Source organism: Bombyx mandarina, chromosome 22, assembly GCF_030267445.1.
Source record: "Bombyx mandarina strain Sakado chromosome 22, ASM3026744v2".
In the NCBI taxonomy this organism is placed as follows: domain Eukaryota; kingdom Metazoa; phylum Arthropoda; class Insecta; order Lepidoptera; family Bombycidae; genus Bombyx; species Bombyx mandarina.
In genome coordinates this window covers 11,062,446-11,089,104 of record NC_143228.1, presented here as the reverse complement: position 1 = coordinate 11,089,104, position 26,659 = coordinate 11,062,446, and the positions used below count along the sequence as shown (strand labels likewise).

Here is a 26,659-nt window from a genome sequence, read left to right as displayed (position 1 = left end):
GACTTCGTCCGCGTGGAATAGTTACTTTAGTATAATGCTGAATTTTACCCGCCTCTTCATCTTCACGCAGAAATTGAAAATATTTTTGAATAATAGAGAATGCTAAGGAGCTATTTAAGGTACAAAAATCACGCTTTTTAACCGACTTCAAAAGAGGAAGTTATCAATTCAACCATAATTTTTATCTATGTATATTCACCAACTTTGTTGGTGCTCCGCTTCGTGATGTTATATAGCCTTTCTTAATAAATGAGCTATCTGACACTGAAAGAATTTTTCAAATCGGACCAGTAGTTCCTGAGATTAGCGCGTTCAAACAAACAAACTCTTCAGCTTTATAATATTAGTATAGAAAAATCAAATTAGCATTATTAGCAAAATTAGCAAATTTTGAAAATATTTGCTTATATTAATAACTTTAATAATAAATTTAAACATATATAATAAAAACAATCAATAAATAATTTTACCTTCCTAATTGCTGATACCCAAAAGGGGTTATCCCACCTTCTCTCGGCTGGTAGGCGGTCTCACGGGGCTCGGTCTGAGAGAATTTGCTAACATAATTAGCAAAAGTAGTTCTTTACTGAATCTACCATCTGATCTGAATCGCGACCCACTGAGAAGATTCGACGAGGAACTCAGTGGGTGGACTTGATTCTTTTAGGCCGTATTTTCATTTAAAACAATACCGTTTTCTAAACTTTGTGTAGTGCGTCCCTAACTGGTATTAACTGGTAATAAGGCTGTAAGTCCACGCGGGTTAGTTCCTGCATTCTTAAGCGAAGCACCCGTGCGTTCCTGTTTGTTGGTTGAGAAGGTCCTTATGCTACACGACTGAGACTTCAACTTTATGTATATATGGTATCAGATGGTATCATATGGTATCATGTAAGTTGTGATGTCTGGTAACTATTTGACATGAAAATGCCCAGAGCTCGTTCGTCCGCTTACATAAAAAGGCAAACATGGTCCTCAACTTTGGGCTCGTTTTTAAAATTAGAATGTATATATCATTTTATACGAGAACAGTTCCTGTCCGCCGATCACTAGCGGAAATTCAATCTTGTTCTAGTAATTCATGGCACGTAGATATGTGTTGACAGTATAGAAGACTAACGATGGTGACTTTGGTGTATTTTCATCCCCTTTTTTTTTATTGCTTAGATGTGTGGACGAGCTCACAGCCCACCTGGTGTTAAGTGGTTACTGGAGCCCATAGACATCTACAACGTAAATGCGCCACACACCTTGAGATATAGTTCTAAGGTCTCAGTATTGTCACAACGGCTGCCCCACCCTTCAAACCGAAACGCATTACTGCTTCACGGCAGAAATAGGCGGGGCGATGGTACCTACCCGTGCGGACTCACAAGAGGTCCTACCACCAGTAATTACGCAAATTATAATTTTGCCCTTCCACATAGACTGGCTTTATTTACGATTTTATATTATCGGCATCGAATATTTATGATTGAAGGATTACTGGTGGCTTCGAAGCCTTTCCAGTTTCTCCAGGACAGGTGGGCGAGCAAAGGCTCAGCCAGGGGGGGTGGAATTTGCTAATAACTGCCCGAGCGCCTCCGAAGGAGACCAAACAACTCAAGAGCAACTGCTTCGCGAATGAATCTACTACCAGATCGGAATCGCGACCCGTTGAGAAGATCCGGCGAGAAACTCAGTGGGCTGATATATAAATTAGGTTGCACGTCAAACTCTTTGTCGAGTTCGACGAGTACGGTTACCAGGGTCCCTAGGCTTGCTCCTACTGTTAGAGCTGAAGGCGTCTAATGCAAAGGACGTGACTATTGAATATCTTTTATCACCATCAAAAGCAAATGAGCTACGGCTCGTATTGACTTCGGCGATAACATAGACGAATGCGACAATAGATCTTCAAATGAAACAATAGGTTTCTCATAAATAACAAGAATGTTTTTACCAAAGTGAATTTCCTTGAAGTACCAAAACATTTTTCTACCAAGGCTACCAATAATACATTCGTTTTTAGATTTTCCATTACCTCGGACTCTGCGTGAAGCCATTGCAGATTATTTATATTTAAATTCATCTATTTTAGTATGTATGTCACTGTTCATTTTTCTTTTAGAGTTTTATTTAAGACAAAGAAAGATACTAATAACATTTTTGATGGACGTGTATCTAGTTATATCAAAAACGTTATTTAATCTAAACCAAGCTTTGATATGAAGCAGTAATTTATTATTATTATTCCTTTTTATAACGAGGTTTGAAAATCTTGGCTGTGTCCCTTAACATATCCGCAAGCGACGATAACCACTCACCATAAGATGGCTTGTAAGCTGGTCTGCGTATGAGGTAATAAAGAAAAAGACTCACTTATATTAAAGTGTTAACAGAGACTATAGACATGACAACAAAAATGCCGCTACCTACCTTATAACATCTATAATGCATGATTACTTCGTAGTAGCAATGAGCAGAACAGTGCTACCTATATGTGACGACCTACAAACCGCAGTACGCCTGACGAGAAAGTAAAAGGGCATGTAGCATGTAGGTAATTTACATTATTTTGGTACAAAATTAAGAAATATCTGATCGTTACCAACCCGTTCATCACCTTAATCGATAAATAGAAAAAAAGAACACTGTGATACTTAGAAAATCTTAGCGAGGAAGTTTGTTGCCAAAGCCACTTTGATTCCAATTGCATTATGTTATTGCTTCTGTGAGAACGAAAAACGCGGTAAATAATAAGTAAAGATGGTTTTGCCGAGTTGAACACAAATGAAATATTATGACAATCTTTGTATTCAAGGAAAAGAAGGCGACTCTAAAAAATATACAGAAAATTATTCACTCCACGTTTTTTCGGATGAAGGGCAGGTCAGTCGACTCAAAGAAGGAGGTAACTCAGTTTATTGTATCTTAGAGTCAACATTTTTCAAATGAAAATAGAAACGGGTATTCTATTCTAGAAAATTATTTTTTCTGTTTACTATACTCGATATAGCCTATCACTAGCGGTGTACAGGATTGGTTAACGAGCTTACGGCTCACCTGATGATAAAGGATTACTGCACCTCACAGAAATCACAACATGGTATTCATACCACCTATCCTGATTGCTTAGGTCGAAAAATCAAAAATATATAATAGCTATGTTTGCGATTCCCGTAGCCCGTAGACATCAAAACATCAATTTGTCCATCCACTCAGAGACAAGGTACATTTCTCTGCTGCATTGGAGTAGAGGTCGCTTCGGGACACAAATAACCAGGACAGTGATCGCTATTCTAGACCATAACACCTCCATTACTCAATATGCGAATTATATTACCGTGATAGCAACTCCTCGCCTATTCTACTTATCGTGTAACATCTTCTGAAAAGAAGATTCTACACAAAATAATTCGGAGAACGTTCGTAACATATATAACATATTAAAGTGTTCTGGGCGCACCCAAAATACTCAATAGAAGTGATAAATCAAAGTGCTCTTACTAAATACGCGCCTAATACGATTTCATGAACCACTAATGTTATCGGAAATATGTATTAAAGCCTTATTACTTTTTGTACGTCACACTCTGCCGCCCACGTGGGTATCTACTAACATCTCGTCTATTTATATCGCGACACAATGGATTTTCCGCTTTGACCACGTGTCTCAAGTTGGGCTGTGAAATTCACGTTGTGATGTCGGTAACGATTAACGACGTGAACAAAAAAAAACCGTTTAAAAATATCTAGTCTGTGACCTTTACTACAAATTGAAACTTGTTACGCGTTGGAGTTCGGGATAAATAAAAATTCAACCGAATTACAAGCTAACACTGTATTCATGACTTTAAACACTTCACAAACACTTTAAAATTCTCAATTCGCTTCTTCCGCTTCGCTTCAGGTGATCCGTTCGCTCTTTCGCTTCGAGTAGTTCCGAATACTAACTGACTACGTGCCATTTCTGCAACGCTTTTATAGTCGAGACGAAATCCCTAGAATCGTCGAGAATATTCCACAAAAGTCTAGTATTGTGTGTTTCCGCTATCTGACAATAGATAGCGTTGTACTTCTCGAGCGTTCTAAATGTTACTAGATAATTCGATATTCGTACGACTATTCGGCGATAGATGGTGTTACTCTTGCCGACATATCAATACGTACATAGATAGGCAAACGATAGTCGATTTAAAAATTCTAATGTTTGTTTTAACGTAATCTGAAAACGGAATACATTATCAGTATTACTATCTTAAACGAAATACAAATACGTTTCTTTTTTCGTTGACAAATACATACAATACCTGTGTCTGAAGTTTCGTTATTCAATTGGATAATCTGATATTTTTTTCAGGTTTTTTTTATTTCATTTAATTTAATTTATTAATTTTAATAAACGATTTAAGGAACTTGTGGAGTCCTCCACACAGTGGCAGACATGCAAAAAAATCGTACGGTGTAATGTGCATAAACAAAACGTAAAAAGCTCGACTCGTACGACGGCCGGTCACGTCACCTCCCGCCCGCCAGTCCGCACGACGCTTTCGCTTGCGACGCATGTGACACTGCTATAATATTGTAAACAATCGTTCTACCGCCAGTAAAATATATTTTATCATTTTGAACTTATAATTAATTATCCACTTCTTCTTTCTGCTTTTCCTGTGCTTGTGCTTCTTACCAAATACAAACTATTAAACTGTTGGTGGAGTGTTTAATTTGGGATATATTCTGGAACACGCCGGGACAACCCCGTATCTCCCGCTACACGGACCACCACACTGGTGACCCCGACAACAAGAAGATAAGAAGCATAAAACAGTAAGAAGTACGATTTACATTAGTCATGGCCAATCAAGATGGCGGATCGAAGTCAAACAATGGATCATCGAAGACTTTTACACCATCCGACACGACCGACATTTATCGTATCGGAGTGCGACCACCACCATTTTGGGCCGAAGAACCAGCCGTTTGGTTCTCACAACTAGAAGGAAATTTTGTGCTGTCCGGTATCAAGGATGACGATACAAAATTTTATTATGTCACTTCAACTCTAGAACATAGATATGCCGCAGAAGTAAAAGATATCATCGTTTCACCTCCAAAAACCGGGAAATACGAACGATTGAAAAGCGAACTGATCAAACGTCTATCTACATCGCGAGAAAAGGAAGTAAAGCAGCTACTTATGCATGAGGAGCTTGGGGACCGACGACCGTCGCAATTTCTCCGACATTTGCAGCAACTCGCAGGACCAACGGTTCCAGAAGAATTTATAAAAACCATCTGGACCAGCCGCTTGCCCACTACACTTCAACCGATCATTGTATCTCAGAAACGACTGGATTTACTGGCTTTAGCAGACCTAGCCGACAGTGTGCACGAAATAATACCATGCTCGCCTCAAATAGCCACAACATCAGCACTAAAGGCTACAGAACCGTCGCTCGCGTCGATGGCTAAGCAGATCGACGAACTTTCAAGGCAAGTGAAGGCACTTACGACTCATAAACACCGCTCCAGATCTAGGACTAGAAGAGACAGTCCAGATAGAAAAACGAAACGGTCACAGTCTAGCTATAAAAAGTTTCCGACATGTTGGTACCACTATAAATTCGGCAATCAAGCGAAATGGTGCACAAAGCCTTGTGATTTTCGGCCGGAAAACTACCAAGGCAGTCGGTAATGGCGACGTCCGATAGCCAACATGTACCTGGTCGCCTATTTGTTTCTGATCAGAAAACGAAGATGCAGTTTTTAGTTGATACTGGCAGCGATCTCTGCGTCTTCCCCCGCACCGCTCTACGTGAACGGCGATCACCCACCAGCTACAAACTCTACGCAGCAAACGGAACTGCCATAGCCACCTACGGTTTCGCTCACCTAGAGTTGAACTTGGGCCTCCGTCGTGCCTACCAATGGCGTTTCATCGTGGCAGACGTCACAAAAGCCATCATTGGAGTCGACTTTCTATCATTCTACGGCCTCATCGTCGATTGCCGTAATCATCGCCTAATCGACAGCACTACGACATTGACGACACCAGCAGCTGCAGTTTTATCGTCGAACACTATTTCTTCTGTGAAGACATTGATCGGCGAAACAGCTTACCATCAATTACTGCGTCAATTTCCTGAGATAACGCGCCCTGCTGGGACCGACCGTGTCATCCATCACGGCACAGTCCACCATATACGGACTACGCCGGGACCTCCAATTTCATGTGCTCCACGCCGCTTAGCTCCGGATAAACTGCTTATCGCCAAAGAACAATTCGCAGCTATGCTGAAAAATGGAACTGCTAGACCATCAGAGAGTCCATGGTCATCACCTCTCCACTTAGCACCGAAGAAAAACAGCGGACGCCATCCATGCGGTGATTACAGGATGTTGAATGCAAGAACGATTCCTGATCGCTACCCCATACGCAACATTCACGATTTCACCCACAATATTTCCGGATGCCAGGTATTCTCTACTATAGACCTGGTAAAAGCCTACAACCAGATTCCAGTAAACAGCGAGGATATAGCAAAAACCGCAATAACAACCCCGTTTGGTCTATACGAGTTTCCGTATATGACTTTCGGACTCAGAAACGCAGGCCAAACGTTCCAACGCTTTGTGGACGAGATGACAAGAGGTTTGCACTTCACTTACGCTTTTTTGGACGATTTTTTGATATTTTCCCGGGATGAATCTTCCCACAGGAATCACCTACGCCAAATATTTGAAAGGCTCAAACAATATGGCATGGTAATAAATACATCGAAATGCGTATTTGGAGCGTCAGAAGTTACTTTCCTATGCTACAAGGTTTCATCTGCCGGAATCAAGCCCTTGGAAACAAAAGTAGATGCAATCAGAGCATTCCCAGTACCAAAAACTGCTAAAGAACTACGCCGCTTTCTGGGAATGCTAAATTTCTACCGGAAGTTCATACCTGACGCAGCTAAAATTCAAGCGCCACTTCACATGTTACTAACCGACAAAATAAAAGGTTCTCACCCTGTAAACATCGCTGGTGACGCATTATACGCATTTGAAGAATGTAAAAACAGCCTATGCCGCGCTACACTGCTGGCACACCCTGACGCAGATGCGAAAATGGCAATCGTCACAGATGCTTCAGATACCGCAATTGGTGCTGCTCTTCAGCAATGTAAGAATAATACTTGGGAACCTCTAGCGTTTTTTTCACGGAAACTCAGTCCATCACAAGTAAAATACTCTCCTTACGACAGGGAGCTACTTGCGATCTATGAGGGAATCCAACATTTCAGACACATGCTAGAAGCTCGACATTTTACCGTATACACGGATCACAAGCCCATATGCTACGCATTCGCTACCAGGAAAGATAAGTGCTCACCTCGACAGTTCCGCCACCTCGACTATATTTCGCAGTTTACGACAGATATACGTCACATATCTGGGAAAGAAAATGTCGTGGCAGATACTTTATCGAGAACTGAAGAAGTAGCACAACCCATCGACCTGATACAGTTAGCGAAATCACAAGATAGCGATCCAGAGCTAAAACGTTTACTAAAAGAGGAATCAATGTCACTGACCTTTCGTAAGCTAACTATACCTGGGACAAAAACACAGCTCGTTTGCGATGACAGCCAACAACTTCCACGACCATTCGTCACAGCACCGTTTCGACGTCAAGTATTCAATAACTTGCATTCACTGAGCCACCCTGGCGCTGCAGCAACTGCAAAGTTAGTAGCCCAGCGCTACGTATGGCCCAGTATGCGAATAGATTGCCGTGAATGGACGAGGTCATGTCATTCCTGTCAACATTCCAAGATTACCCGACATGTAACCGCAACTCCTGGAACATTTCAATTACCACGGGCCAGATTTACCACTATACATATAGATCTAATAGGTCCAATGCCAATATCGAACGGCTATAAGTATTGCCTAACCATCGTTGACCGATTTACAAGATGGCCAGAAGCCATACCGATCATGGACATAAGCGCCGAAACCGTAGCTAAAGCCCTGATATCTGAATGGATAGCACGCTTTGGTTGCCCTACCGCCGTTATCATTGACAGAGGACGGCAATTCGAATCGGTCCTATTTAACAATTTGGCTGAAATGGTCGGGTTCGAGCACAAACGAACGACGGCTTATCATCCTGCATGCAACGGCATGGTTGAAAGATTTCACAGGCAGTTGAAGGCTGCTATAGTATGTCACTCAACATTAAATTGGACAGAATCACTACCACTTGTCTTACTCGGAATCCGAAACACCTATAAAGAAGACATTCAAGCGTGTCCGGCTGAGTTAGTATACGGACAAACGCTTCGATTACCAGGGGAATTGTTTCGTTCATCCAAAAACAAAACGGAAGATCTTACCGATTTTATGACTAGACTCCGATCGATAGTAAAGGATATACAACCGCAACCCGCATCTAGGCACTGCAAGAAAACAACATTTGTTTTTAAGGATCTCGCTACAACAACCCATGTTTATCTAAGAGAAGACGCCTTGAAGGGGGCCCTCCAACCAGCTTACACCGGACCTCACGAAATACTGGAAAGGAATGATAAGGTATTCAAGCTGTTGATAAAAGGGAAACCAGTTTCCGTAACAATAGAAAGAATAAAACCTGCCTATATACTCATAGATAACACAGATCTTGGAAGAAACACGTCATTTCTACCTTGTTCACGGATGAAAAAGAATCACGACGAAAAGGCTGCTGAAAAGGAGATACCTGAAAAGAAGACACCAGACAATGAAGGACCTGTTAAGAAAACACGTTCTGGAAGAACAGTACGATTACCCATGTATTATCGCCCGTAGGACGGTCTCTGGAGGGGAGTGGTGTAGCGTCCTCCACACAGTGGCAGACATGCAAAAAAATCGTACGGTGTAATGTGCATAAACAAAACGTAAAAAGCTCGACTCGTACGACGGCCGGTCACGTCACATCCCGCCCGCCAGTTCGCACGACGCTTTCGCTTGCGACGCATGTGACACTGCTATAATATTGTAAACAATCGTTCTACCGCCAGTAAAATATATTTTATCATTTTGAACTTATAATTAATTATCCACTTCTTCTTTCTGCTTTTCCTGTGCTTGTGCTTCTTACCAAATACAAACTATTAAACTGTTGGTGGAGTGTTTAATTTGGGATATATTCTGGAACACGCCGGGACAACCCCGTATCTCCCGCTACACGGACCACCACAAACTAATAACGAGATTTTAATAAGATTTTCCGTTTATTCATATATCATACTCGTATATGGACACGATATCGCTATGTTGCGGTTCGTATCTTGCTGACAATTTTCAATTTTTCAATTCATGAACACAGTTGGAAGGGATAACACCGTGCAATAAAATTAACATTAATAATTACGAACGGAACGGAAACAGCAGTTATACAGGTGTGGCTTCGACTTAAGATATGATCAAGTAAAAGCGACATTCATGTCGTGATATTATAGGCTCAGGACTCAGATAACCATTGAGCATCAGGTGAGACACGAGCTCATTTACCCAGATAGTGCTGTAATAATTAAAATTACACCTTTGACTAATAAACAAATAATAAAAAAAGCCAAATTAGAGACAATTAAAAATAAAGATAGTATTACAACTGTTTTAACTATTGATTGACCTTTGTTCGTAAGCAACAGTGTTCTAATAAGACTCAAAATGATTGAATGTCAGAGAAGTCATAATCGGAAGCCCTTGGGCTAAAATATTATAATTTCAACGACAAAAGAAAGGTCCGCTTCGCAAACATTATTTCCATCTGTATATTTCCCTTGAGGTGTGCCACTGGACTTAACAAGAATGATCAGAGGGAGCCTTGTTAAGTAACTTACTTGCAGAGCTAACTTCGAAACCATGCCATCATTCAATTTATTCCATAAATGTTAAATTTTATCCATATATAATACTTATCCACAAATTCATAAGAATACCTAGTAATTATTTCCTAGCTAGAATGATAGACGATTTCACAGCTTAAGTGAAGCTGCCACCTATCGTAAGACATGACTTCGAAATTTTAAAAATACTGTCCGAGTGGAAAAATTCAAGACAACGATTCGATTGATTATTCTTATTTTTTGCTGACCTTCTTCATTTTTTATTATACCGTAGCTCATAGTCATCACAGAGTACCCTGAGGTAACTATCTCAATTGTATTGTATAGTGGCTATCCCACCTTTCAAATAGGCGGAAAAGTGGCTAGACCGGAATTCAGTTTACTTGTTTTGAAAATAAATACAAATTTTACTTATTATAAAAATCGAGCATTTTTTTCCTCGTACTTTCCTCAATTATATATACATCGCGGACGTGGATAAAAATGGCGGGCGATCGAACACTTTGGTATAAAAATAGGGAAGGCCTATGCCCAGCAATGGGTATCAAAGGCCTGAAGATAAATAAAAATATATCACGGCGACTATCATTTCTAATTGTAACTGTAACTTGGACAAAGTGATTGTGACGGGCAAAGTAGAAGGAAAGAGACCCCGCGGCCGATTACCTAGCCGTTGGTGTGATCAAGTAACCGCTCTAACTGGGTTGCCAGTCGCAACCGCCATTCGAGCAGCTGAGGACCGGACGAAATGGAAACAGCTCACGAGACAGGCAACGGTCGAGTTTCAGGGACACGACCTTCAGCAATGAAGAAAGCGACGAAGAAGAAGAAGAAAAGATATCCTGTTCTTCAATATACTTGCATGGTACAATATTTTTAATTACAATTATATTACATAATTATTGTATTATATTTTATAAATAAAAGATACAATACTCACTGTGTCTATATTGTAAATAGGATACTGTTACTGATAGGTTGACATTAAATACTCAATTAGTATGTACTAGTATGTGTGTAATATAATATATTAATAAGATAGGTTTTCTCGGCCCACGCGGGTCCGTATTATACCCTGTCTATTTCCGTATCAAGTTATGTAATGCGATTGAAGCTTGGTACAGTCATAAAAAAACAATTCGTCGAACCCATGTCTACAGGTGGGTGACATCATTAATAATGTGATTTTTATTGGGTCCGATAATCACTAAACACCCGTGTGCTTATTGCGAGTAGTTTAACGTTCTCGATAGCGTAAAAGTTAACGCAAATTTGTATGAAGTTGGAACAGCTTCCCTTCCTTTGCTAGGGGCGCTGTTCCAACTTCATACAAATTTGAGTTAACTTTTACGTTATAGAAAACTTTAAAAAATTTGCATTAAGCACACAGGTAGCTAAGAGCAGGTTCGTCCATGTTTGCAAATTAAAAATATACATAACTAATTTTAAAAACCCTTTTTACGCAAAAAAAATTAATGAAATCAGCTTAAAAAACTGAAAAAAATGCTTTTCAGTTACCAATAACGTCATTTATACATTATTATTCTTGACAATATGTACAGTACATAATATTATTATTGTGTGAATACATTAATCCTCCTAACGACAGGGATTTCAAAGCAGTTTGCGCTAAATTAGTTGTAACTTTAAACGTGTTGCAGGTAACTTGGCTACGTTGCCTGTGTTGTAAATCGTAACTACGTTGTACTGTGGTAGAAGTTTATATTTGGTACAATTACACATCCAAACTTTTTTAAGTTATTGCTTTAATTCCAAAAAGTGACAATTGCAATATTAATATATTAATTAGCTCGTAAGAAATAGATAATAAGTTGTAGGGTTTTTGTAGTTTAACTTGTATTTTTTTGTGTGTGTTTTTATTATTATATAGCGACCCGCCCTCGCTTCGCTTCGGAAACAATAAAACACACATGAAACCAAAAAAAAAAATTTAAAAAAAGTAGCCTATGTTCATCAGGGACAATGTCGGCTTCTAATGGAAAAAGAATTTTTCAAATCGGTCCAGTAGTTTCGGAGCCTATTCGAAACAAACAAACAAACAAATCTTTCCTCTTTATAATATTAGTATAGATTTCAATCTGTATTTTTTCTAGTTTTAGTAATTATTAAGGGACATATTTGATAATATTTCTATATATAAAAATGCTGTTCGTTAGTCTCGCTAAAACTCGAGAACGGCTGGACCGATTTGGCTAATTTTGGTCTTGAATTATTTGTGGAAGTCCAGGGAAGGTTTAAAAGGTCAGAAAATATAAAAAAGCTCGGAATATATAAAAATAAACAATTTAGTTTTTCCTTTGATGTGTCCCCTTGATGTGTCTTTTATTTATCGATTGAGGCACTACGAAGTCTGCCGGGTCAGCTAGTTTTTTGATAAAAATGTCGTACTTGATGTGACATATGAGTAAGTTCACTAAATTTCAGGCGTGTTACTCTTTGGAATAAAACAATTGATATAATATTAATTCTAGAGTTTGAGGCTTTGAGGTAGTTTCACATTAAGATTCTATTGCTATCAAGTCCCATTCGGGTACAATATTTCATTTGAAGACTGAACAAAAATTATTTTGTTTCAAGGTGTAAATATCGTTGCGATTTTAAAAGGCTTTGATAGCCGCTAGAAAACCAAGTCCATTGTGAGCTAATACTAAAAAATTTCAACATATCGAAATATATGAAAGTACAATAGACAAATATATGAAATGTTACGATGTTATGAAGGCTTACCCAATACGCTGTATATTATCTCAGAAAAGACGTTTGTAATTGTCGTGGCGTGCAAACTCTTTGACAGAGCAAAACACCTACAACGATTAGACATAGACCAAGACAGAGACTTGACAAGAATTCCAAAATAAAGAGAGAAATGGAACGAGGGCGGACGTGATTAGCGGCAGGCAGTACTTTTAATTATAGATTATACACTTAATATTTGACTTTTAATGCCTTCCTAAAAGACGCACGCGAACCAAACGACAAGGAACCGTTCTCATATATACACAAAATAGACGACAAAAGAACGACCGAACAATCAGTAATATTAAAAAAAACAAATAGTTTAAAAAAACTAACAAAATACGCTTTTACAGAAAATCCAACAAAAAAATAGAAAATAAATTTGAATTAAAAATAGTGTAAGAAAAAATGATTTTATTGTAAAAAAGCGTGTAGTGCTTTTCAGGATTTTATCAAAATAACCCTTCTAATCACATCTGTTCATAAAATATTTATAACTACTGATACCATGCACCCCACGCTTATTTTACAATAAAATCATTTTTTCTTACACTATTTTTAATTCAAATTTATTAAAATTTATTTTCTATTTTTTAGTTGGATTTTCTATAAAAGCGTATTTTGTTAGTTTTTTTAAACTATTACTTATTTTTAATTTTTTAATTAAATTTTTTTTTTTCATTTTTTTAATATTGAATTATCATCAGTCCTTCATAAGTATACCAAGTTTCGAGTTAATCCGACGTTTAGTAGGGGTCAAAATCATGTTTAAAGATTCCGTTACAAACACACATACTAACATACATACGTCTGAAGCCAATAAAAGCGTATTAAAAAGAGAGGTGCTTCGAATCTCGATCTCATAGCAATTAATACATATGTGGTTAGTGCATTAATTTGTATTGTTGCAGAATCTCTACTACTGAGGATAGTTCGAGTGCACGTTCCTTCGTACCGAGTAAGAGGACAGCTGGCACAGCTCGAGTGTGACTATGAACTTGGAACCGACACGCTGTACTCCGTCAAGTGGTACAGGGACAATGAGGAGTTCTACAAATTCATGCCACAATACGACCCACCCAATCGAGCTTACAAATTGGAGGGTATCAAAGTTGACGTGAGTGCTCTTTTAGTTTAAAAATTTAAGAGTCGCAAAGGACGGAAGTGGTTTAGTCTCATACGCGTGTATATTTTTAGTGCCAATCGGTAAAAAACTCCAGTGGGCACTAAAACGTCAATTTCTTTGAATATCTCGTGGCACTAAGTCACAAAGGCGATATTTTGCATGCTCATCTCTAATTTGGTTGGCATCCACAATTGTTCATGATTAGTAACCAGCTGTGATAATCGCCAAATTTGATTTCAACGCTAATTTCGTGAGATTGTTTATTTACCCGAGTTTGAATGGCTTAATTCTGCTGCAAAGAAATCATCCTTTTAGGCTTTAAAAGTAGAATGACTATTTTACAATTCACTTGAGACTTCTATCTAATATCTCAAGGTGAGAGGGGCGGCATACACGGTATGATGTATCTGGAGATCCAAGTGACCCAAAAGGCCCAAGTTAACACTAGATGAATTTTTAGTTCATAATAATATGTCTTTCTAGAACAATTATAATCCATGGATAATGTTTACCAAGCTAAGATTTTTATATTTTTACACTATTTTTTATCGTTTCTTATATATATTTTTATATTTTACATATATTTTTTTGTAATAAAAAATTTCATTTTATGTATTATTTTTAAGGAGGGAATGATGATGTAGCGGGCTTAGCTTAGACAGTCTGTGTCGAGTCGTCGTACAATAAACAGATTGCAAACTGACATATTGTCTTGTTAACAATTATCACCTGAGTGTATAAAAGAACAAGAGGGTATATAAGAAACAATTCCATATAACAGAATTTTGAATAATTTAATATAAGATATGCTTTGAGCGAAATACAGATTGGATACAGTGAAATATCTTGAGAGGAAAATTACAGAGTATAATTTAAAAGGTTTTTCGTAGAATCTCGTTTTACAAAGAGGTAATGTAGTTCGGTTATCTACTCCGAACACAATGGGATATCGAGAAACACTGTACAATAGATACCGAGGTAAGAATCGAACTGAAAGCTTACAATCCATGTGAGAATACTTTGGAGTATGTTCAATATTTGGTGGCTTCGTAAATTATAAATTGAGAAAAAGAGTGACCAGTACATAATAAGCATATTCACATTACTCGGTATCATGAAGTGGGCTTGAGCTCTAGCTAAAAAGAAACTTAATTGAATTCTGAATAATACGTTGAAATTATTAATGCTAATGTTTCGTTATTAAGTAACAAGAATACCCAATTATTGGAATCGTTGATTCGTCTTTTAAATTCCAACCAAATGTTTCACTTACATAGTTGAATATTCACTTTTAATTGAAGGTTTCTATGGATATTTTTCATTGCTGCAATTAACATTTTATTAGGCTTGTAACAACACAAGTAATATTTATATGACTTTATATTTTGGACGCGTTTTTATTTTTATTTACCTTGTAGGAAGGCTAGCATACTGCATACGGTCCATTTAATGGTGGGTGGTAACCGTCGTTAATAAATGGTAACAAAGTTTGAAGACGTCGTGGCCTAAAGAATAAGACGTCCGGTCCATTCGTATCGAGCGATGTACCGGTGTTTGTATCTCAGGCGGGTATCAATTTTTCTAATGAAATACGTACTTAACAAATGTTCACGATTGACTGCCACGGTGAAAGAATAACATCGTGTAATAGAAATCAAACCTGATAAATTATAATTTAAAACATAACGGCCGTCTGGTGTAGTGGTAAATGACATGGTCACTACACAAGGGGGTCGCAGGTTCTAATCCCGCCAAGGGAAGATATTTGTATGACAAATATAAATGTCTTTTCCAGGGTTATGGATGTATATTAAATATTAAATATATGTATGTGTATAATAAAAATCTTACATTTATTTCCGTTATCTGGTACCTGTAACACAAGTTCTTTACGAACTTAGCACGGGACCAGTTAACGTGGCGTGATTGTTATTAAAAAAAAAAGTGACAGGGGCGTAGCCAAATCGTTGCCTACCGCTGAGTTCTCTCCATAAACCTCGTTTGAAGAAAGACATGTGATAGCGCTCAAGAAAAATGTAATCGTAAACTACAAATCATGAAAAAGAAAGTAATTATTAACAAGAACATAATGAAAATACATATATAATAATATACACAAAAATATAAATCAAATTATTGCTTGAATATTTCGAGTTTTTTTTTTCTTTTAGTAATTTCTCCAGTCAGGCCTATGTGTTTTCATGTAGTACATTCGTCTCACAAAAAGAAATACATACCCAATACTTTAACACGAAAATTTACAAGCACACATTATTATTAATGCTCATGTATTTGCGTCATACGGGAAGCCTTACCAATGATTTTCTACTGCTGTATAAGTATAAGTGTTTTTTTTGGGTTATAAATCTAATAAAAAAAACAGTTTAACAATAACAAGAAGGTTTCATAAAATGATCAAAAACACGAACTTTTGTCAAACAATTTTATTATAAGCGGCGCCAAAAAAAGCCAATCTTTACAATGTGAATGACACTGTCGTCCTCTTCGAAAACTTATTTATATTTTATGATAAAAGTTGAATGAAAACGAAATTTATGTAATTTTTTATAGCGATCGTCTCTTGAAGCAAAAAGTCTTGTTTGTAGTTAGTTTGTTTGGACGTTAAACAGACAGACGATTTAACTTTCAAAAGAGTTTTTTTTTTTTTGAGAGACACACTACTGGCTTTTTTTATCGAATGAATTGTTCAAGGAAATTGAATTACTTTCAGTTTTTCAAGAGAATTTTGGCTTTATATTATTTTACCTATATACACTTTTTCACTGGTGGTAGGACCTCTTGGGAGTTCGCACGGGTAGGTACCACCACCCCGCCTATTTCCGCCGTGAAGCAGTAATGTGTTTCGGTTCGAAGGGTGGCGTAGCCGTTGTAACTATACTGAGACCGTAGAACTTATATCTCAAGATGGGTGGCGCATTTACGTTGTACATGTCTATGGGCTCCAGTAACCACTTAACATCAGGTGGGCTGTGAGCTCGTCCACCCATCTAAACAATAAAAAAAATAAAAAACATGATTTGAAACGAAATATTTAGCTTTTTTGCCGAAGTGAGACTTCGTGATGATAGATTTGGCTAAAACTTCGTTAAAGTATTGCTGATAATTAAAAAAATTGCTTGACAGTTACAAAAATCAGACGACAGAAAAGTCACGCTGCACCAGGTGACGCTTAAGTCTTCGGGTTTGTATCGTTGCGAGGTGTCTGCGGAAGCGCCTAGCTTCGCGTCTGCAGCCGGCGAGGGCAGAATGGAAGTTATATGTAAGTTTAACTACGCTTAAAATTTATAATTAAGGACACCTGAGCTCCGTGTTGCACATAATTTTGTCTTTTATATTTCACTTAAATTAAAATTGAATTGCATTAGCAAGTGTAACAAATAAGTCCTTATGAAAATAAGGAATTATGTTTTTTTGTTTTTACTGGTGGTAGGAGCTCCTGTGATTCCGCACGGGTAGTTACCAACACCCCGCCTATTTCTGCCCTGAAGCAGTAATGCGTTTCGGTTTGAAGGGTGGGGAAGCCGTTGGAACTATACTGAGACCTTAGAACTTATATCTCAAGATGGTCTATGGGCTCCAGTAACCACTTAACATCAGGTGGGCTGTGAGCTCGTCCACCCATCTAAACAATAAAAAAAAATCTTTAATTTAAACTGAATACGTTTTAGAGACAAACAACGAAAGAATTGGACGTTTTAAAAATTCACCTTAAGCTCAAACAAATTCCTCATTTGGAGTTTCATTTTGAGAAAGAAAAATCCATTTGTTTTCCTTTGATCATACGAACGTGCTCAACAAGGAAACCATTTCAATTTAGAGTTCTGTTGTACATTTAACCACTGAAACTGGCTGTAGAAGTTCATAAATTACTCATATTATTTTAAATTAATGCGTAAATGCTTCCTTTTAAACTGCAAATGAAGAATAGTACTTAAATTAAATATAATTTTAATATGATTGCCTTGAAAGTCAGACGAGCCTGCTCCTACTCAATTGTGAGTGTATGGTGTCGCTCATGGCTTACCTAAGCAATGTCCACGGCAGCAGATTCCCTTGAAAAAATCTTGTTATATCGTTCGAAAAACACCTGGACGGGCTCATTCCAGAGATGGTAAAAATAACCACTTGAAACACAATGACACAAGTGATTTCAGTTAAGATGCTGCTCTGTCTTAAAGCGGCTACAATAATAATATTAAGATGCATCTCGAAAAACTTCTCAAAGCACTCTCCTCGGAACCCACAGAACAATATAGATGATTCAATTACTTCATGGTAGTTGATATACTACAACAGAGCTTTAGCGTTTGTTGTTTCTCTGCCGCGTTCAAAAACCATAAGAAAATAAAGGACGGTCGTTATTTTCCAACTTCAATTTATATTCGTCCTCTTAGTGTGCATTGAACAGAATATGGACAGTCTTCTTATTCAAACTGTTTTATCTGAGTTATAAGCTTACCTAGCTGTATCATTCAAAGGAAATAGCAACCAAATAAGCAACTACATATAAATATTATATAGGGGCTTCTTCGATTCGAACTTTTAAGTATTTTTGATCAAATTTGTTTTTGCCAGATCTCCCGAGAGAAGGTCCTAAAATAACAGGTAACCAACAAGAGAACAGAAAAGGTGACTACTTGTTCCTGAACTGTACGTCAGGGAAATCGTACCCAGCTGCCGTACTCAGTTGGGATATTGACGGCGAAAAGGTAATTTAACATTTTATATAAAGTACTTGTACATAGTTACTGGTGATAGGACCTCTTGTGAGTCCGCGCGGGTAGGTACCATCGCCCTGCCTATTAATGCCGTGAAGCAGTAATGCGTTTCGGCTGAAGGGGAGGGCAGCCGTTGTAACTATACTGAGATCTTAGTACTTATATCTCAAGGTGGATGGCGCATTTACGTTGTAGATGAGGAGCTCCGATCTCAAATAATAGCAGCGGATCAAGAAAGCCCATTTTGAGACAGGCAGCAGAGTAATATAATGCCAAAAAGACCACAGCAATAAAGATTACTATTACGCAAATAAAAAGTTCATTTTGCTCATAACAAATATACAGAAGGGTATTATTATTATCAATAAAAATGATCCACACGGAGTTGTCATTCTAGTTCTTGTTCAAGGTAGGCTAATAAAAGAGTTTGACTTGAATTCAAAATTGGTGAATCATTTACCCTTTCCAAATTGTACCATCTGGTACCTGAACAGACTCTATTCTATCTAAAATCCTTATATCAACTCTCAATGCATAACTGCTGTCCATGAATCACGCTGAACACCAACCATCAGATGGCCTGCTTTAAAAAAAAAAAAAAAAACACCCAGCACTAGCTTTCGTACAACCTAAATTCCTAATTACAAATTAATTTAAGCATACAATTTAAAAACATTTGAGAAGTTGTTGTTGTTGAGAATAAGAGAAATTGTTTTTACTTGAGCTTCAAATAATTAATCTAGATGTACTTTGACATTCACAAAGAGAAACTGTTTGTGAAAGGAACTATTTCTATTTTGTTTCAAGATTTCAGATTTACATTCCAAGCATAAATTTGTCATTTGATATCATCGATTGACCTGAAAATTAAAAGGCTTCGTTTTCGTATAGAAGCACCGTGTAGCTAGTTTCATTCGTTATTCTTTTTACTTAGATTTATTGAGGGGGAAACTTAACTAAAAATAACTTACTTTTTTAGTTGATTTGTATCTTACTTTATTAGATGTGTAGGCGATTTTTATTATTTATATTCTTATTAGGCAATCTATTCTTTCAGCGTAATTTAGACTAGTGCTTTTTTTTCTTTCTGGTCAAGATTACGTACTATAATGTATGTGGTGACTGTCGCTAGAAAAACACACCTTGAAATATAATAATGCAACGAATCCACAATTTTTACGATTAAATTCAATTATTTTGATTTCGATATTGTACTTTTTACCTTCCTTAAAATATCTTCAGTACGAGAAATTATTCAATCTTATGATTACATTACTAAATAAATAAATCGTGTTTTTATCGTTTCGTATCGCTTAATCGTATTCAATAAAAAAAAACTTATTAATTTATGTTATATCCAGGAGACCGAAGATAACTCATGTCAGATTATTTTAAATAAAATTCTCCTAATCTTTTATTAAACGTTATATTAATCATACCGCTGTCTAATAAAGTATTTCAATTCAATAATTTTTGAAATATAGTAATACTCTATTAACCTCAGCTTCTACGACTTTTACGAGGTTGTCCAAATTAGTTCATTAAATTGTATTTGTTTCTGTTGAATCCATAAAACTTGGCCTAGTTGCTTGCTTTGCGAAAATTTATTTTATTCTGTTTTAGAAATTTTAATTAGTTTAATAGGCGACGATATACATGTGTTCGTTGATCAAGAATCACAGATTTCAAATTGGAAATTGTTTTTTATACGGCAAATATAAAAACAACTCTTTTCCAATTCCAAAGTGGTATTCACGGTTTAGTGAACTAATCTAATCACCTAAGCGATATTCCTCTTCTTATTCTTCTGAGTCGGTCTCTTCATTTCTGAAGGTCGTGTCTAGTTTGAAGTATTGAACACTCGATCCACTATGCTTCCCCACGTCTTCCTATCCTCGGCAGTCTCTATATCCTCTAACCCCATGTTTACAATAGTTAATTACAAATTCGTGTAATTAAGTATTCTAAATCCGAAATGATTTGCGGGAATTTCAGCTTTTTGTGCATATAATATGGTTTTTAGTTGTTTAGGTCTGTCGCGGGGCTTACAGTTGGTAATTTTAAACGATCTTAATGTGGTGTAATTTGAAAATCAGTAATTCGAATACAACTGAAATTTATAAGTAATGAGCGTTTGTCGCGGTAGCCATCACAGAACAGAAGATATTTGACAGTTGTTTGGGAGGTAATGACAAAGGGATAACCGTCGGTCTACTGAGCAATGTCAGCCGAAAACCTTCTCTATGTCGTTAACCTTCCAAGCGTTCACTGGTAGTAGGACCCCTAGTGATCCTGTACGGGTAGATGTCATCGCCCTGCCAATATCTATTCTAAGCGATAATGCTTTCTAATTCACGGCCTTTTTTTATTTATTTTTTATTGCTTAGGTGGATGGACGAGCTCACAGCCCACCTGATGTTAAGTGGTTACTGGAGCCCATAGACATCTACAACGTAAATGCGCCAACCACCTTGAGATATAAGTTCTAAGGTCTCAGTATAGTTACAACGGCTGCCCCACCCTTCAAACCGAAACGCATTACTGCTTCACGGCAAAAATAGGCAGGGCGGTGGTACCTACCCACGCGGACTCACAAGAGGTCCTACCACCAGTAAAATGTTAGCGATTGCTATTAAGATGTTAGCGACATCTGTGTGACCACTCACCTTGGGAGGTGAACCTCTAATTTTTGTTGTACTATATGACTGCTATCCCACCCTTCGAACCGAAAATAATTAACCCCCAGATGGCCCATGCGCCCGTGAACTGATTAACATCAGTAAAAAAAGGGACCGAATGAAACTCGTACCTAAACGTGGAATTAAGACGCAACGGTTCATCCAAGTGTTTGTTTGCTTTGAATTTGCGGAAAACTATTCATAGATTACCCCCATGTTTACAATAGTTAATTACGAAGTCGTGTAATTGAACATTCTAAATCTGAAATGATTTGCAGGAATTTGAACCTTGTGTGCATGTAATATGTACATATTTTAGTTGTTTAGGTATGTCTCGTGACGTACAGTTTATTTACAGTTGGTACTTTGATGAAGTGATTGTTTGTAAGGAATAAAATTACGTGTATATACGTAGTTTGATTCGGGATGGGATAGGCTTTCATTTGAAATTAAATTTTCATTTAAATCACATATAATCTGCTGGGTGATGATGAAACACGGTTCTATATTGCTTCTTACGAAGACATGAATATTATTAAAGTTCCAATTTAACAAAGATTTAATAAATTTTTTTCAAATAGTTTACTTACCGCCCACTAAATTAAAGTAAAGGCAGAAGCATGTCTGTCAGCATATAGTGGAGGGTTCTGTAATCAGTATTAGTGTATATTCCTAATAATTAATAAACACTTTGTAACAGAAAGTATATAAAAACAACATTTGTACAGTTAGTTTACAAAGCAATGTCACCCCTCGGTGGAACATCTTCCCTTTGTAAACGTTACGTAACACGTTTTATGACCGTGGCATATAATCGTAAACAAACGTGACCTTTAAATGCAGCTACGTAGAGATTAATCTTAGTTTTTTTTTATTTATTGCTTAGATGTGTGGACGAGCTCACAGCCTACCTGGTGTTAAATGGTTACTGGAGCCCATAGACATCAACAACGTAAATGCGCCATACACCTTGAGATATAAGGTCTCAAGTAGTTATAACGGCTGCCCCACCCTTCAAACCGAAACGCATTACTGCTTCACGGCAAAAATAGGCGGGGTGGTAGTACCTACCCGTGCGAACTCACAGGAGGTCCTACTACCAGTAAAAAACTTGGACTATTTACATTAAAATTACAATCTCCGATCTTTCAATAATAGCGTTGTAGACGAAATCGAAAAATCAAATAAAATGCAATACTTTTACTTACTGTCAACTTATATTAATAAATCTTGGTCTTATAAAAGTGACATAAAGACGAAATTTACATTATTATGTGCTTTCAAAGGGAAAAACTCCATTGCTGAAGGTGCCCCCAACAGCAAATTTCTCTTTTAGACATTCCGCTTTTTGGATGACAACTAAGGGAAGATCTTCCAGCGAGAAGGTGTAATTGCTCGGTAGATCGGCGGTTCGAACATCATTGTTCGGGACTTGTACTTAAGCAAACTTATCTTTAAGATATCGTTAGCGACATTCAGGCATCTGTCAAATATCTTGAGTTCTATGTTAACTACCTGTTACATTCAGTGTCTTTAGAAACAAAAATCATGAACTAATGATGAAAAAATAAAACTTACAAAGTCACATTATGTTAAAAGATAGTAGTCGTCGTGGCCTAAAGGTTAAGACGCCGGATGCATTCGTATTTAGTAATACGACTTTACCGTGTTCGAATCCCGCAGGCAGGTACCAATTTTTGTGATGAAATAAATATTTAAAGCATGTTCACGAATGTCTTCCAGGGTGAAGGAATAACTTCGTTTAATAAAAATCAACCCCACGAAAAATCTAAATTGCGTAATTACTGGTGGTAGGGTGCCTTGTACTTTTTTTCTTTTTTTCTTGGCCTACGGGCATATGACCCACTTGATTATGTGTGTTTATCGTCGCCCATGGACGTCAGTAATGCCAGGGGAGAGCCAAGCTGCCTACCGTTAAGTACTCTCCACAAGCCTCATTTGAAGAAGGACATGTCATAGCGCTCGGGAAACACCGTAGAGGGGAGCTCATTCCAAATCCGGATAGTGCGTGGAAAAAAAGATCTCTGGAAGCACACTGTGGATGATCGCAGTGGTTCTAGGTAGTATGGATCAACTCTACCCCGGTGGCAGGCGGGGCGATGATGCGATCATCTCAAACAATTCCAATTGTGAGGCCACACCTGTATGTAGATAATAACAATATAATAATACTTATATAAGTATGCCTATTTCTGCCGTAACGTAGTAATGCGTTTCGGCTTGAAGGGTGGATAGTATCCATCGTACTGTAAAAACTGCGACCTTTGAACTCATATCTCAAGGTCGGTCGTGCATTTACGTTGTTGATGTCTATGGGCTCCGGCAACCACTCAACACTAGGAAAGTCGTGGGCTCGTCTACCTATCTAAGCAATAAACAAAAACGTACACACGTTTTTAGTAGTACAATTTTATTTCATACTAGCGACCCGCCCTCGCTTCGCTTCGGAAACATTAAAACACACATGAAACCAAAAAAAAAAAATGAAAAAAAAGTAGCCTATGTTCATCAGGGACAATGTCGGCTTCTAATGGAAAAAGAATTTTTCAAATCGGTCCAGTAGTTTCGGAGCCTATTCGAAACAAACAAACAAACAAATTTTTCCTCTTTATAATATATTTCATTTCATATTTCATATGTCAGTTTAGTAATTTCATGTACCTACATATCATTTCATTCATAATATTAATACGTGAAGCAAAAACTTTGTATCCCTTTTTACGAAAATTGCGCGGACGGAGGATTATGAAATTTTCCACACTTATAGAGAATATAGAGAAGAAGTGCACAATGCTAATATTTTTTTTAAATAATGCATAAAAGATACATTAAATCAATAAAGAAAACGTTACACACACTACATACCATGTATTTGACGCACACACGCATACTATTTATTGTCAAACTTTTGTTCTTGACGTCTGTTGTCAAATTGAGAATAGATTAAATATTGTTTGTCTTTTATAATATTTTTTATAGTGTAGTCTTGGTGAAATTTGTGATTATAGAAGTATAAAATACAATCATAATAGTGTACAAACTTACAATTCCAAATTAATTATAGTCGAATTTCGACTACTGCGGGACCTCTAGTTCATATAATTTCAATGAGACCTATGTAGCAATTGATAAAACACAATATAAGGGTTTGCCTGCAAACTTCATCTACATAACATGTAGTGCCAATAGCATATTATGGAATAGCTGACAAACGTACAAAATTGTTCAGCTTTGATTCCATTATACTACCGAATTCTACAAATAGATCGATCATTCGAAATACATAAATGTACATGTACCTTTAGGGATTGAGTTAAAACTTTGTACGTTGTAGGTACTCAATTTAAGTTAGAGAGTGAGTGGTTTAAAAAAAAAAACAATTATGGTTGGAATTCAAAGATTTTCTCTTACAATGAATTAACTTTGGTCACGATTTACCCGATATCAAAAATAAATGTCTTTATTTTCCCAAAACAATTACTTTTTATAATATTTTAAATTTATTTTTATGGTGGTAGGACCTCTTGTGGGTCCGCGCTTCGCCCACCTGTCCTGGTGAAACTGGAGGGGCCTCCGGGCCACCAGTAATCCTTCAATCATAAAAAAAAGGGTCCTCGCGGGTAGGTACCACCGCCCTGCCTATTTCTGCCGTGGAACAGTAATGCGTTTCGGTTTGAAGGGTGGGACATCCGTTGTAACTATGCTCAGATCTTAGAACATATCTCAAGGTGGGTGGCGCATTTACCTTGTAGATGTCCATGGGCTCCAGTAACCACTTAACACCAGGTGGGCTGTGAGCTCGTCCACCCATCAAAGCAATAAAAAATATATATTATAATTATTATTAATATATTATATATATTAAATATATATATATACTGAAGCTTCTTTAAACAATACGCACTCCAAAAATCTTATTAAAACAAACATCTCACTCGTATATTTTAAGAAGCAACGTCACTCAAACAGATCAAACAAGGTTCTGTATATAATCTACATAATACGTTATGATGTGACGGTGAAATTAATCCGACCTACCTTAGTTGGAACGTACGCAGTATTTAATGAAAATTAAACATGATATTAAACGTGATCTTCAAATAATAAAATCTTCGTTCGCGCATCGTTATAACGATTTCGCGACGTGACGGATTTTAATAACTCGTTTGATGATCATCAGAAATATGCTTCGAAGAATGCTAATTTATTAAGTACCCAGATTCTTTGGTATAATGAGAAAACAAAAGAAGGAGATCGTGGATGTAATAAAATTGTGTTTAGGAAAATCTTTCGAAAATGACCTTGTTGAATTGCCTTGAGCGACAGTGACCACGTAGTATCAGATGAACCGCGTCTTTCTTTATCCGTGATACAATAAATAAAACGTCTCATTGTTTTTTTTTATAACTATCAACTATAGCTATCTAGTTTATTGTTTATTTTGAAATTGGCCATAGTTTACACACATCTTAATTTCATATGCAAATTGACAAAGAAAATGACAATCAATAATTTCAGAGCAACAGTGGAGAATCCAAGTTAAAAGTGATTTTACAAATTAATTTTTCATTATCAAATACAGTTAGTTATTTAATCAATTATAATCTGAACAGGTGACTGATCCGTCTCTGTTGGTGGAATATCCGCCGACACAGTACGCCCATGGACTACTGTCGGCCGCCTTAGGTCTTCGTGTGCCTATGGGCAGGTCTATGGAAGTAAGATGCACAGCAAGAGTAGCACCGGCGTGGCGGGAAGGAAGCGAGTTTGTTGTGGGCAACAGCCAACTAGCTGATAGCAAACAAGCTATGTTGATTGGTAAGCAAGCAATGAAGTATCAATAATAATAAATAAATCAATAACCATAGCCATATTACACGGTTTGATGTTTATATACTTCGATAACCACTTAAAGTTGTCGTAGCCTGACGGATAAGACGTCGGTGCATTCTTATGTAGCGATGTACCGGTGTTCGAATCCCGCCGGCAGGTACCAATTTTTGCAATGATAAGCTTAATAAATTAATGTTCACGATTGATTTCCACGGTGAAGGAATAACATCGTGTAATAAAAATCAAACTCGCAAAATTATAATTTGCGTAATTACTGGTGGTAGGACGCCTTGCTAGTCCGCACGGGTAGGTACCACCGCCCTGCCTATTTTTGCCGTAAAGCAGTAATGCGTTTCGGTTTGAAGAGCGGAACAGCCGTAGTTTAAAGTGAGATCTTAGAACTCATGTCTCAAAGTGGGTGGCTACATTTACGTTGTAGACGTCTATGGACTCCGGTAACCATTAAAACCAGGTGAGCCATTGGCAACCTGAGAGTTTCTTCTTCGGGAAGACCTTGTCTGTCTACATACCTAAAAACCATGATAAAACATTATTATTATTTTTTAAGTGTTAATTTTGCATTAGAATTAATACATCTAAGCATTATCTGATGATAAGTTGACTATCAAATTTCGTAATTTA

The 26,659-nt window shown here is 37.2% G+C and overlaps 1 protein-coding gene across 1 annotated transcript in view; it reads left to right on the top strand.

Moving 5' to 3' along the window:
- LOC114250785 (uncharacterized) overlaps positions 1 to 26,659 on the top strand; it is a 35,403-nt gene that overhangs the window by 2,423 nt on the left and 6,321 nt on the right. The window contains exons 2-5 of the mRNA XM_028184799.2: positions 13,532 to 13,737; positions 16,891 to 17,026; positions 18,343 to 18,476; positions 25,798 to 26,002. Of these exons, the coding sequence (XP_028040600.2) occupies positions 13,532 to 13,737; positions 16,891 to 17,026; positions 18,343 to 18,476; positions 25,798 to 26,002 (681 nt within the window). The remainder of the gene's footprint in view (positions 1 to 13,531; positions 13,738 to 16,890; positions 17,027 to 18,342; positions 18,477 to 25,797; positions 26,003 to 26,659) is intronic.